Raw genomic sequence first — 14,419 nt, 5'->3', positions numbered from 1 at the left:
GGGCTGCCCCCGGAGCTGGCTGTGGGCGGGACGGCGCCGTGCGGGGCCGCGTTGCTGGCGGAGGAGCTGGCAGATTCACGCAGCAGCTGCGAATCGTGACGTCACGGGTGACGTGCGCAGGCAGGTTGCTGTGGTCCTTGGTGCAGATTGCCGTACCGGGATGCCAAGTCGCAGGTGGGTGGCAGGGGAAGCAGCGTGACCACGTAGGCGAGCTCCCCAGGGTAATTGTCTCTGATATGTCCTCCATAGGAGGTCTGTATTGAGCAGATTCTTTTTGGTATTGGGCGGTGGAACCGGAGCGTGCTCCATCCACTCCATGCATTGACCTGGTATTGCAGTGCTTCCAGGACCGGTGCAAAAAAACAGGGGAAAAAAAAAAAAAACTTTCCAGGGCCGCAGGAGAATTGGTTTGGTTCAGTTCCCCCAAAGCGCAGCGAAGCAAGGGCATGTCAGTGTACCAATCCGAGCGCATTTGTCTTTGCACTTTGCAGCAAAACAGAGGTTTTAAGAATTGCTGCCCCCATCCTTCCTAGGTGCAGTGGGGTAGACAGAGCAGGGCGGGCCACCCGGCTCAAAAACAAAGTGGCCGTGCCAATGTAAATCAGTTCCCCCCTTAGTCTTCCCCATGGGTGACTGGTGCTACCTGAGTTGGGGGGACACATGCCCCCCCAGTAGCCAGTCAGCGACTGGGGAGTCCCCTGCATCCAACCTCACCAGCTGGGCGGGGAGGGTCTGCCCTGTCCTTGCTCCGATCTCTAGTGGCTTGTCTAACCCCCAGCACCAAATTCACCGACTGCAGCTGGAGTGAAAGGGAAATCCAGGCAGCCCCTGATCATCCTGCGCTAAGCCAGCTGCACGGTTTGTGGCTTTTCCCAGACGCAGGGCGCACTTTGCAATGCGAGGGGGCCTGTGTCGGCCAATGGAGGCGCAGCTAAGCCGGAAACGTGCCCTTGGAGGTTGCTGCCTGAAGGAGAGGGGCTTTGGCAGATCGCGGATACATCACGCTGGGACTCCGCTTGTCCCACCGCCCGGCCCAGCCAGGGCCCCACTCCCTCACCACAGGGACCTTGATCTGCGCCCCGCTCCCCTGCCTCTTCCTCCACAGACTTACCTTCTGGGGGAGTGCACATGCATGCCCCTGCAAATAACTTTTTCTCCATCTGCCCCTCATCGTTCTCTCCCTGCAGACTGCCCTGCTGGGCAGGGGGGAATGGCACGTGGTAGATTTTGTTTGGACTTGCATTCAAAAAGTGATCTCGTCCTTAAAACTGCTTTAAGTGGACATCTTTATGCCTAGGGACTTGTGTTTGTCCCTTCCCATTGGCCTCGGACCCTAACCCCTGGGACAGCCAATACCAAGTCAGTTCCTCCCTGGCTGTAGCAATTGTGCCTGGCACTGCAGGGGGTTGTTACAGCCGGGCAGGAGAAACTGAGGCAAGGGGGTTGGGGGCAGACTAAGGCTGCGAGGGGCAACCCCCCCCCACTAGTGCCTCCCTGAGCCCAGCAGGGGAGGGGGGGTCTCCACCCCTTGGAGCAGCCCTGCCCTGCTGGCTGCTGCCAACAAAGGGTTAATGCAGGGGGGCGGGGGAGCTGCAGCAGGTATGACCTGTAGCTGACGTCATGTTGGGAGGAGCCCAGGGTTTGTGCTGCAGCTCCCAGGAGCCCCTAGGCTGCAGGGAGGGAAGAGAAAGTGAGTGGCATGGGGTGGGGGGCTGGGTGGAGCAGGAGCTGTGCTGCCTTCTCTGCAGCCTTGGGCGGGGAGACCCTGCCCGTCCCCCCGGAGGAAGGTGGGGAGGGGTCTGCAGGGTTTTGTCCCCGAACCAGAGCCAAACCCCACGTGGGTGGGCTGGGTGGGGGGCTCTGGGCCCTGATGTGTCCAGGGGGGTCTGGCTGGGAAGAGGTCCTGGGCTGTGGGCCAGGCAGGAGGAGTTGTGCCCCCTCCAGGAGCTGTGGGGGCACTTGAGGGACCCTGGGAGACAGGCTCATGAGCGGATGTGGGGCAGGAGGCTTGGTTGGTGGCCGGGAGTTGTTGAGAGACGCTGCCCAGGCCGACACAACCTGGCCCTGGTGCAGTCGCGTGGCTGCGGGTTGGGGCTAGGGGGAGCTGGGGCCATGCGCAGGGCACTGCGGGAGGGGCTGTGGGGCTGGGCAGGGCAGTGTCCCCATGGCAGAGGGGAGTCAGCACTGTGAGGGCACCGGAGGGACAGTGGGGTTGTGGGACGTGAGCTACTAGGTGCCACACGGGTGCAGCAGGGCCTGGCGGAGGCTGGGGAAGGAGCTGGGGTTGGGGGTTTCTGGAGCTAGCCCGGTCCGCGCCGTGTGCGGCAGGCGGGAAGGGAAGCGAGGACAACCCTGAGGCTGCTCTGAGTGGGCAGAGTCGGGGGTGACGGGGCTGGGCAGGCCTCAGGCTGGGACAGGATCACGGTCCCAGATCTCCCATCAGGTGGTGAAATTTGTGCTCCCTCCTTTCCCACAGGTGGCCCTGGAGGCCGGACACTGTCAGCAGGTGCCGCGCAGGGAGAGCGAGACCCCAGGACCCGGCTGGGTGAGGCCTCTCCTGGTGGAGACAGTGGCTGCTGTGCTGGAGCCCGTGGCAGCTGTGGACCTTCCCTTCACAGCCCTGGTGCAACCAGAGGTGAAGCTGGAGGGGCAGGACCCAGGAGGTCTTTGGGCAGGAGCTGAGGGGGCAGGACAGCTCCCTCCTGTCATCTGGCCTGAGACCAGGGGGGCATCCCCGAGGTGGTCGGCACCACAGGCAGTAAAGCAGCAGCTGCAGGAGGAGCTGGTCCAGTGCTGGGAGATCTGGGGGTAGGAGATGATGCAGGCCATGCAGCCCCCTTCCCGAGGCTTAGATTCCCTCAGAGACCCCACAGTTCTGGAGGATGACCTTCCCACCCAAGACCTGGTCTCAATGCTTCAGGGGCCTCTGCTGCCCAGAAGCAGAGGGGGGCTTTTGGCCACCTGTGGGACCTCAGCCAGCACTGGCTGGATCTCCCAAGCCACAGTTGGGAGCAGATCCTGGAGCTGGTGGTGCTGGAGCAGTTTCTATCCATCCTGCTCCAGGAGAAGCAGAGCTGGGAGTGGGGGTGCAGCATGAGCCTGGGACAGGAGGAGGATGAGAAGCTGCAGGTGAAAACATTTCATCCCAAACATGATTGCTGCTGTCCCTGTCTCCATGAGCTTGGGGGATGTTCCCTCCCAGCCCCATCTCTCCCAGATCCAGGCTGCCCCATGACTCATTTATCTGGTTTCCAGGTCACAATGAGTGGGAAGGCCGAGGAAGTGTCTTCAGACAAGATGCAGCAAACTGGGGCACTGCGGGAACCTAGTGATTCCTGGCCGGAGCAGCCAAATGCCCATCGTGCAGACAGGCTTCTGGAGGAGTCAGGAGACATGGAAATCCCAGGCCCTGGGGACAAGCCACCTCACGTGCCCAGAGAGGAGCCCCTGCCCCACCAGGAGTCAGGTGAGATATAGGATGGAGACCTCTGTGTGGGTTTGACTGCCTGAGTGTCTGTCCTGCATGCAGTGGGAGAGGCCTGAGTGTCTGCCCCAGCGCGTGCCAAGGCTGCAAGGTTCATAACCACGTGGCTGGGCCAGGACAGACCTGATCCCTGTGTGTGGGCAGCTCTGAGGCTGAGGACCCTGATCTTTGTCATTGCATGTGTGCAGCACCCAGCACAGAGAAGCTTTCTCTTGCTTGGGCCTTGTTGTGCTGCCATGGTAACAATCAGTGACATAATTCACATTCCAAGAGTCGGTGTTCACTGGACCCATTCGCCTGCCCCCATGAGCCCCCTGTGCCCAGTAAGGGGCTGGTTCAGGTAATGGGGAAATGAGACTTCCCAGTGGCCTGTGGCTGGTTCAGGTACAGCTAACCCAGACCTCTGTCCTACTGCAGATTCCCCTGAAATCAAGGAGACCTGGGAGTTGTCAGCAGATGAAAGCTGCTCAGGCTGGTGCCCTACTCGAGGCCCAGAAGCAGGTAAGAAGCAGTGGTCCTTCCCTTTCCAGCATCAGGAGACACCACCCCTCAGTGGAGAAATCTCTGCCCCAACATTTTGATGGGGTCAGTGCTCCAGCAGATCAGCAGTTCTTGTTCTTTTGGTGCCTCTGGAATCATTTCACATGCCCAGGAGAAGACTGACCTTGCATTTCCTCTCCCCCTGCCCTTAATATGTGGATCCTAATACAGCACCAACTCCCCTCAAGCTTTTTTTCCCAGGGAGTGATGTCCCTGATTTTCCCTGAAGGCTCTGACAGTGCTGTGATCGCCTCCCCATGCTGGGACAGAGTTATTCAGGGTCATCTCCAGCCTCATGCCCGTAGAGGTTTATTAGCTGGAGCTGTGGGATTTTGAGTCTTCCTTCTTCCCCCCTCCTCCACACACTGAAGCCTCTGTCTGCCTTGATCCCAGACCAATACAAGAGACTCGCAGGGCTTTCCCCATACCAGCAGCACCGGGGCCAACCTGTGCATTCTCTTCCCCACCCGCAGGTGCTGGGACCCTGAGCAGAGCTGAGCAGCACTCTCCTGGGGAAGAGCCTGTAAACTTGGAGCTGCAGAGGACTTCCCCAGGGAGACTGGAAGAAAGGGGCTCCCTGACACCCGAGCCAGACCAAGTGGAGAAGAGGCAGGGCAGGCCTCCAAAGCATGTGGGGAGCTTAGAGGTGAGCAGGACAACAGGTTTAGTTGGGAGTGGGAGTACAGCTAGGGCAGAGAGCAGGAGGATCCAGGGGTAGTGCAAAGAATTTGGGGAGCAGAGAGGCCTAAACAGCATCAAGCCTGTGGTGGTGGAGGCTGCAAGCACACCAAGCTGGCACTGGCAGGAGCTCCTTCCCACATGCAGAAAGCCAGGGGTGCTGGCATGGGAAGGCCTGGTCAGAGAGCCAGGGCTCTCTGTTTCTAAAAGTGCTGCCCAGGCTGCCTTGAAGGACAGAGCAAAGAAAACATGATGAGCTGGGCTAAAGCTGACACATGAACTCCTGTGTCCGCAGCCGCATCCAATCACAGTTCCCCAGGCTTCAGCTGAAATGTGTACCCTTACCTGTCATGGCTCAGATTGCAATTAGTTGTAGTACACAGCGATTCCCAATAGGGCCGTGGAGGCTGGAAGTAGCTGGAACAGAAGACACTGATGGTGTAACGCTTGTGACTACAGCACCAGGTGGTGTTTGAGGACGTGGCTGTGTATTTCACACAGAAGGAGTGGGAGCTGCTGGAAGATGAAGACAAGGTGCTTTACTGGGATCAGATGCTGAAGAACTACCAAGCCCTCATTTCCCTGGGTAAAGCTCTGATTTTTGCTTCTCCCTGGAACTGTGTGAACTCTGGAGGTTCGTAGTCATTTCCCTGTTTCAGCACTCTCATCCTCATGAACTTTTGGCTGGAGATTTACATCCACTTCCTCCCCACTGTTCTGTCAGTGATCAGACCTCTCTCACATTTCAAATTGGTATATATCCTCCTTAATTTCATCCAGCCACCTTCACTTGAGTCTTCCCCATTCTTGTAACTCCTGGCTCTTCCATATGCAGCAATTTCTTGGCAACATGATCTCCCTTTGCCTTCTCAGCATGTTCATATCATCTCCAGTCCTAGCATGCTTAGTTCTGTGATATCTAATTCCCCTTTCTCCTTTCATTATGACCCAGCAGAAGTTAATAGAAAGTCTTACTGGCCTCTGTTGCTACAACAGGGGGATGTTTTAAACATAGTCCATGGCTACAGTTATTATTCTGTTCCCATATAATTCTCTGACGAGCAAAAGAAAAGGAGGGACTGTTGTATGTGGATTTTGCAGTATAGAAGTGAGGCCATTTCTTTTACCTTTAACCTCAATACATAGGAGCGGACACAGCACTTACTAGACAGTTGAAAAGAGAAGTGCTATGTAAGAGCTACTGATAAGATATGAAGCTAGCTGAATCCGGTCAACAAGGAACCTTAAAAGTGGTGCAACAATTGTTGTTAGAAGAGGCAGACTATTTGGTGAGAGTATATAGAGCATGCAGTCACAAAGGTTAAACCTCAGTATTCACATAAACAATGTAACCAGATTAGATAGAGTAGAAGTTTAGTTAGTAAATGATTGAGTATTTAAGCAAGCACGAGCCAACGCTAATGTACTAACAAAGGTATAAAAGAAAATAGTATCTAATAGGCGGGGTCCCTCCCTGGAGGCACCTCGCCGCAGCAAATAAAGATTCTGTATCTGACTCTGGGTACTTGCTCTGCGTGATCATTGCCCCAGCCTAGAGCAAACTGCACATGGCTTACGAGCGTAATTCATAACAGGGATGATGCATTTCCTCAACTCCTCTAGTGACAGATGTACATGTGATGTAACCCAGGTACTTCTACCAAGGGGTCACTGGAAGTTTCTGTCCACATTTCTCCCTGTCATCTACATCTCCATAGATCAGAGACTCTGGCTTTGCTGTATTTTTGTTAAGATCTGTGCTCTCAAGCTCCCTCTGCCACTCTCAAAAGTTTTCTTGTGGGCTTCCTAAAATCCGTCTGCTGATCAGACTCCCATCATTATGATAAAAAGAAGTAGGTTAGCTGCAGGACCTAGTAAAAAACAGTTTTCATTTCCAGAGGATCTCTAATACATGGGCTTGTTCTGGCTTGTGCACAGGGTCAAAATACTTAGCTTTTACTTGGTCAGTTCACTTTTCTGATGCTTTCTTTTCCCTCCCTTTCCCCCAGAAGATTTTGTTAGGGAAGTGCTTCAGTATTTTCTCTAGCTCAACAAAGACCACATAGATCATTTCTATATTATGGCCTTTCACATGCTGTGAAATGTCTCCTTTTGCCTCTTGTCCATATCCATGACTCCCAGAAACTGTGTCAAACCCTGTAGTACTTGCCAAATTGTGCACTCATCTCCCCTCCTGGTATGATGCTCCCAGCAGAGGGGATGATTGCTCAGTTGCAGCTTTCGTTATTATGAAATCATCCTTTCCTGGCCCTGGTGATGATTAATTACTCTGTCTCCCAGAAAAAGTCTCATTGTCAGCCACCTGTCTTGTATGCTTTTCACTGCCACAAGTCCCTTCACTAAGCTCATTTTCACTCCTTGTCCCAGAATTACACTGATACGGTAAATATTATCCATCCACAAGTGTGTTCAATATCTCTTCTTTTTTGGTACCTTGAAAACAGTGAAAGCTTTATGTTTTTGGTACCAAATACCTCATGGATTACTGCATCCTGTCAGCAAAACCTGAGTTAGCTGCCCAAACAGGAAAGGACAGCTTGGTCTTGCGTCGTGGGCACTAGCCGTGATAATGAGTCAAGAGACACAAAAGTCCCAGTAGAAAATTTATTGCTTCTGCAGAAGGGTGGACTCCCGCCTTGAGGCCCAAGAGCCATGCCCAAGAGGGGTTGAACCCTCTATATTTATATGTTTGTCTTACATATGGTATAATGAGGTTAGTCATCATTAGGTATTTTTCTGTTAGTTATAATTATCTCTTGCGACTGTCATCATCATAAGGGCATCTTCCCCTTTTCAGTTGAGGGCACCTTCCTCTTTCCAGCTGAGTCAGGGTCATCTTCCTCTTTCCGGTTGGGTCAGGGTCAAGCCTCAAAATAGATGTCTTCTGTATTAGCACCTACATTTTCGTAAGATTATATTTAGTATTACATATCTGTCATATGCATGGGGTAAATTGTCTACTAATCAACTTGTTAGACAAACACTTAAAAGACTTGAACTTATGAACTTACAAACTTATGAACTACTCATGCTTGAACTGAACTTATGACTTACTCAGTTAAGCAAGTTAACCTATCTTTTATATCAATCCCCATGCCTGTCCCTAGTGATACCGTCAGTTTAGTGCCCTTTTTAAATCAGGAGTGGTTTGTGCTTTGTTTCTGTAACCGAAGGGGCATCCTAGGGTCGTCGTGCTCTCCCCTAGTTGCCCTCTGTACCATGCCAAGCTGCCTAAAAGCACCCTCGAATCTCACCCGCCACGTCTTTGGTCTTATAAATTTTATAGGGGGGGCTGCTTTTCGTCCTCTTGGCCACGGTTCTCCTGCTATTACTAGTCGCGTTTCTGTAATGGGTGTCCCATGCACCCCGGCCTTACGGGCCGTGCGTGGCTGCAACTACTCCTGTACCACGCCCCAAGCTTTGCAGATGCGCTGGATGTTCTTTGGTCTTATTCGGTACTTCACTATCCCTTGGGCTCTCCACAGCCCTATCTTGATCAGTGCCTGGCTGACGCTCTGTTTCTTCACAGCCTTGTCTTACCTAACAGCGCCTCTCTGGCACTTGGGCTGTCTTCGACCTAGTCTCTCTCTGCCTCACTGGACGCCCGGGCTCTCCGCAGCCCTCTCTCACCCTGCACCTCACTGGGCACTTGGGCTCTCTGCGACCTTGTCACTCTCTCTGCCTTACTGGGTGCTTGGGGTCAACACACTCCCAATGTTGCCTGTTTTGGCTGTCGAAGGTCGCTGCCCCCGTCTCTGGGGCTTCTCACTGCCCCCTTCCTTGGGGCTGGGGTTCCCACACCACCGTGGGCCCCCTATGAGGCCTCCTCCAACCCCTAATAGCCCCACCCAAACCTCCAGTTACACAGTAAACAAAACACAAGCCCCTTGGCTAGAACATAAATCTGAGCCACTTGGCTAAAGCATCACTCGAGCCACCCCCAAGGGTGCTCCATCCCTCACCCATGCCAAACTGCTCGTGCATTTAGGCCTCTTCCCTTTTATCACTCCGGCAGACCTCTTCCCCCTTTGACTGCCAGCAGGGGACTGCCCACCAGGCCTCAGCCCTGGGGTTTAAATGGGAGCCAGGCCTTGCTCCTTCCAGTCAGCTGGCTGCTAACAGGTGTGAGTCACTGGCTCCCTCCGGCTGCCCTAGCAAGCAGCACCTGGGCTCCTTCCTCATTGCTCCCAAAAGTAGCAGGCACCTTAGTGTCCTGCTGCAGTTTCCTATGACCATCCCTCCATCACCTGGGTGACAAGAACCATCATCTCTTGAAGGCTTCTCCTTGCAGGGCATTCTTTCATCCTAAATGCCCATTCTCCCTTGTCCATCACCACCCTACTAAACACCTTGAGTTCATTGGATCCATTCCCCAAATCCCGACTGGTGATTCTGCATCCAGTACCCAGTCACAAATGCTCTTTAACCACTGCCCAAACAGGATATCAAGGTCCCACACCTGACTTAATCTACAGCATCCAGCAAGGACAAGTGGAGCTCTGGGTCTGTGATGATGAGGTCTGTGGGGAAATCTCAAGATCAGAGGACCTGCTGCCAGGTGAGTTGTGGCTGTCCTCTCCACCTGACTCTGCTCTCAGTAATGCTCCGTAGCCAGAGTGCCAGGGGGACATGGAAACTGCTGGCCTGCCCTGTGCTGCCATTCCAGGGTGCTGACCTCAAACACATGATGTTGTAATGTGTCCAGGCAGGTGTTGTTTCCACTCTATGGAATTCAGCAATATGGAGACAAGCAACTGTTTCCTTCTCCCTCCAAATGACAGATGTTAGGGGACAATCAAGTTTGCTGTCTTGATTTTTTTGGCCCAGATCTGGTTTCCCTGGGCTGCCATGATCTTAAGTTTCCATCTTCCCTTGGCAATGTAAGAGTTCATTCCTCAGCACAAGGCAGCCACACCTCTGTAACACCCTCTGCCAGGGTATGATTTTATTTGTAGTCCCCCATTGAAATCAGCATGGTATACAGAGACGCTGTGTAGCCATTCCTGTTGGACAAGAAAGAAACAGGGTCTCCCTGGCTTCTCCTGGTCAGGCTGACCTGGAACCCAGGAAGAGTTTCACCAGGGTCTCAGGTTGCATTAAATGGTTCCATGATACAGGTGGGATGAATAAGATTTCAGGTTGTGGGAGGAAGTGAATCCTTTGTGTGTTGCACCAGAATTGCCCCCATCCTGTTTCCTCTCTGGGGCTTTGAGTGTCACAAAGCCTGAGACTCGGCACAGAGTCCTGGTTCAGGTTCATGCCAAAGCCTTAGACCCTTTGAAGACTCCTGTGATATGGAGGTCACCTGGGACCCATCAGCAGAGGAAAGCTCTGTGGGTGCATTCCTTGAACAAGACCTTTCCCTGGAAGCAGGCAGGAAGCACAGTCCTGCTCCTCTCAGAAGACATAGCCACAGCTCTAAGTCCTCCCTTTGTCCTCAGCCCATTAGAGCAAGAAGCTATTCACACTACCCTAACACATGTGTCCCACGTGTGCTTGTCTCAGCAGGGCCTGAGGTGATGCTATGGACAGCTGGGCCAGAAATTCTGAGAGTCAGGCTCTGAACTCCACTGCGTAGGAAACACTCGCCCAGCACAGGGACCTGCTCCTCAGCGCTTGTGGTTTTGGCAGGAAGCAGGGCTGTCCCTAGGGGGATGCAAATCGGGGCAACTTGCCCCGCACTTTGGGGGGCCCCGTGGGCAGTGCCGTACAGGCCCTGCCACGGCCGCCATGCATCACCACTGCCGAGCACCACTGGCTCTGCCACCACCAAGCTCTGTAGGCTCCAGCAGCTCACCACCCCCTTCCCCATCATCAACGCTGCTGCCGCCCTCTGTGGGCAGTTGCTACCCCCACCCCCTAGCCGTGCACAGACTGATATACCCCAGGCCCCGCACACCCCTAGCAATGGCTCTGGCAGGAAAACCTTGTTTTCTTGAGGGAACACAAGTGCCAAGGTCCAGGCCTGCTCTAAGGCCTGTCCCAGCTGAAGTAATAGCAGTAATAGCCTGCTGCCAGCAGAGTAGGGACTAATCTGGAGTTTCTCTTCCCCATGCAGGAGGTGCCTGGCTACTGAGCAGAGCTGAGAAGCAGTGTCCTGAGGAAAGGTCTGCAGACCTGGAACCAGCACAGACTTCCCCAGGGAGTTTGCGTGACATGGATTCTCTGAGACCTGAAAAGGAGCCATGGCACAAGAGTCAGGGGAGGCCCCAAAAGCAGAAGGAGAATATAGCAGTGAACCAGGTACCGTCTCCAGTTGAGCTTGAGAGTGGAGAAGGGACAGAACCTAGAAAGAGCCCTGGGTGCAGGGAAGAATTTGTGGAGCTGAGAGACCTCAAAAGCCACTGGAAAGATGTACTGCATCCAAGCCAAAGCATTGGGGAGGGCCTCAGAGGGAAGCAGGAGCTCGCTGGCAAGCACAGGGGCAGAGCCCACCCCTTCCCGAAGGTCAGGAAAACCTTTAGGTGCCCATTACTCCTGGCTCTTCACAAGGTAAATTACACCAGAGATAAGTTTCACATATGCACCCAAGAGTGGGAAGAGCTTCACCTGCCTCTCTACCCTGGTTGCTCACCATGAGACCCGTTCTGGAGAGCTACCCCACCACTTCACTAAATGGGGGAAGAGCTTTGTGTGCCCCACAGACCTGATAAAGCACCTACATGTGCAGAGGGGGAATCATCATGCACAGCTGTCAAGTGTGGCAAGATCTTCACCCATTTTTTCTCCCTGTCTTGGCACCAGTGCATCTACCTGAGGAGGAAGACACACCACTGCAGTGAGGGCAGGAAGAACTTCATCTGCTGTCAAGACTTGTCCCAGCACCAGCGTATGCAGCATTGCTGCCCGAAGTGTGGGAAGAACTTCACGAACCTCTCCAAACTGGCAAGGCACTGGTGCATGCATGCAAGGGAGAAGCCACGTCAGTGCTCAGAGTGTGGGAAGAGCTTCACCCACTTCTTCAATCTGGTCCAGCACCAGCTCAACCACACGAGGGAGAAACCATATTGGTGCTCAGAGTGTGGGAAAAGCTTCAACCGATCCTCTAACCTGGCCCGGCACCAGCTGATCCACACAGGGAAAAAGCCACATCAGTGTTCAGAGTGTGAGAAGAGCTTCACTCAGTCCTCCAGCCTGGCTCAGCACCAGCGTACTCACACTGGGGAGAAGCCACATCAGTGCCCAGAGTGTGGGAAGAGCTTCACTCACTCCTCCGGCCTGACTGTGCACCAGCGTATCCACACAGGGGAGCAGCCACATCAGTGCACGGAGTGTGGGAAGAGCTTCACTCAGTCCTCCAACCTGGCTCGCCACCAGCGTATCCACACAGGGAAGAAGCCACACCAGTGCTTGGAGTGTGGGAAGAGCTTCACTCAGTCCTCCAGCCTCGCTCAGCACCAGCGTATCCACACAGGGGAGAAGCCACATCAGTGCTCAGAGTGTGGGAAGAGCTTCACTTACAACTCCAGACTGGCTCAGCACCAGCGTATCCACACAGGGGAGAAGCCACATCAGTGCTCAGAGTGTGGGAAGAGCTTCCCACACCCCTCCACCCTGGCTCAGCACCACCGTATCCACACAGGGGAGAAGCCACATCAGTGCTTAGAGTGTGGGAAGAGCTTCACTCGGTCCTCCAGCCTGGCCCAGCACCAGCGTATCCACACAGGGGAGAAGCCACATCAGTGCTCAGTGTGTGGGAAGAGCTTCCCACGCTCCTTCACCCTGGCTCAGCACCAGCGTATCCACACAGGGGAGCAGCCACATCAGTGCTTAGAGTGTGGGAAGAGCTTCCCACACTCCTCCACCCTGGCTCAGCACCACCGTATCCACACAGGGGAGAAGCCACATCAGTGCACAGAGTGTGGGAAGAGCTTCATTCAGTCTTCCCACCTGGCTCGCCACCAGCGTATCCACACAGGGGAGAAGCCACATCAGTGCTTGGAGTGTGGGAAGAGCTTCACTCAGTCCTCCAACCTGACTCAGCACCAGCGTATCCACACAGGGGAGAAGCCACATCGGTGCTCAGAATGTGGGAAGAGCTTCACTCAGTCCTCCAGCCTGGCTCGCCACCAGCGTATCCACACAGGGGAAAAGCCACATCAGTGCTAGGAGTGTGGGAAGAGCTTCAGCCATTTCTCCAGTCTGGCCCAGCACTCACTCAACCACACGGGGGACAAATCATATCGGTGCTCGGAGTGTGGGAAAAATTTCAAACAATCTTCTAACCTGGCCCAGCACCAGCTGATCCACACAAGGGAGAAGCCACATCAGTGCTCAGATTGAGCAAAGTGCTTCATCCACTCCTCGAAACTGGCCCAGCACCAGTGCATCGCTATCTGGGAGTGTCCATAATATTGCCAGCAATACAGGAAGAGTTTGGGGATATATACCTGCTCAGCACCCACCAGCGTCTGCATCTAGGGAACCAGTCTCACACTGGTGTACTGCAGCAACAGTTCACCCTTCATTCAGCCTGGCTTAGGGCACTGCAAAACCCAAAGGACACAGAGGCTTGCCTTCCAGGTTTGATGTGGGTGAGGCGTTAAAAAGAACCACCTCAGGCAGAGGCCAGCCCAGATACTGGGGGAACCTGTGAGAAGGTGGTCTTAGCATCAGCCTTGGAGCCTGTGCCATCTCCTATCATTCTCTAAAAGCAGCCAGTGCTCCCAGGGGGAGAAGAAGTGCCTTTACAATAGATGCCTTCCCCAAGACAGCTGGCTCCAAATGACACCTAGGGACTGTCTTTTGGCCGACTCCCAGCTTCAACTTACCTCCTGGGCCCAGGGTTCTTGAATGTGAGGCTCTAGAATTGCAGAAGGGAGGACATTTATTGCTGGAGAAGCATTCCCTGATCTCCACCATGACCATGCCTTTCCTCCCCACTGCATCAACCCTCTCCCAGGCCTGCACATGCCTATTGTGGTCTGTACGAAACAGCTGCTGCCACCCCATTAGCTCAGTTTGGCAGGCTTTGCTTCTCAGCCCCTTATCAGAACTCTGCACCACCAGATGCGAGGTGTCTCCCCCCCGCCCCACCCTCCTTCCCTTCATACCATTCTTTACAACAGATTCCTTGGTAATCAACAGGGATCCAGGTTTTCTGTCTCCCACAGAAAAACGGAGAAAACCACAGATTTCCCATTTTTATCGGAGAAAACAGGAGTTTTCCCTTTTAGCAGAGAAACTCGTGGATTCCCTGCTTCTGCAAAGAGCTTTGCAGGCTGGCTGAGCCTCAACCTGCAAGAGCTATCTGCAAAAAGGGTGGGAAAACCCCAACTCAGCTCAGGCTCACTCTTTCCTCCTGAAGCCTGTGCAGTAATTGGGGCTTGCAGAAGGTTGGGGGCTACCTCTGGCAGGACTGGGGGTTTGTGGGTCATAGGTAGGGGGCCCCTGTGGCAAGGCTGGGGGGGCAGGGGCTGTGGGTGGGGGTCAAGAAGCACAAACAAGACTGGGGGGACTTTGGGGATGAGTGAAGGGCACCAGTGGGGTGGGGGGAGCTTTAATTTGAATCATGGATGTGGGGGGTTTTATTAGAGAATTTGCATTTTGCTTGGGTTTTTTTAATTGGGGAAAACCAAGCCCTGGTAATCAAACACACAGCTTAACGTGATACTCCTGTGGCTGGTCTCTATGTCCTCTCCCGAGCTGTGAAATGGGAACAGACTGCAAAGAATCCCCCTCTGCGTCCTGTGAATG

The 14,419-nt window shown here is 54.0% G+C and overlaps 1 protein-coding gene across 1 annotated transcript; it reads left to right on the top strand.

The window, feature by feature from the left end:
- The first annotated feature begins 38 nt into the window (after window positions 1–38).
- LOC149852845 (uncharacterized) lies at window positions 39–14,138 on the top strand. Its single transcript, XM_090028166.1, has 9 exons — window positions 39–174; window positions 2,477–2,635; window positions 3,256–3,466; window positions 3,902–3,985; window positions 4,498–4,670; window positions 5,162–5,336; window positions 9,165–9,281; window positions 10,782–10,966; window positions 11,468–14,138. The coding sequence occupies exons 3-9, from the start codon at window positions 3,262–3,264 to the stop codon at window positions 12,830–12,832; spliced, it is 2,304 nt and encodes a 767-aa protein (XP_089884292.1). The 5' UTR covers window positions 39–174; window positions 2,477–2,635; window positions 3,256–3,261; the 3' UTR covers window positions 12,833–14,138.
- The last annotated feature ends 281 nt before the right edge of the window (window positions 14,139–14,419 follow it).

This window comes from Crocodylus siamensis, chromosome 15 (genome assembly GCF_052110815.1).
Source record: "Crocodylus siamensis isolate JL-2025a chromosome 15, ASM5211081v1, whole genome shotgun sequence".
NCBI classification, from domain to species: Eukaryota; Metazoa; Chordata; order Crocodylia; family Crocodylidae; genus Crocodylus; species Crocodylus siamensis.
Note: the sequence above shows the minus strand (reverse complement) of the source record. Positions and strands in the feature narration are given on the sequence as shown.

Excerpts from the sequence above, each read along its gene's own strand:
- LOC149852845 (XM_090028166.1), top strand. The coding sequence starts at position 3,262 with ATGAGTGGGAAGGCCGAGGAAGTGTCTTCAGACAAGATGCAGCAAACT. Across the intron at positions 5,337-9,164 it reads GAACTGTGTGAACTCTGGAG|GATATCAAGGTCCCACACCT; the intron begins GTTCGTAGTCAT and ends CTGCCCAAACAG. Across the intron at positions 9,282-10,781 it reads ATCAGAGGACCTGCTGCCAG|GAGGTGCCTGGCTACTGAGC; the intron begins GTGAGTTGTGGC and ends TTCCCCATGCAG.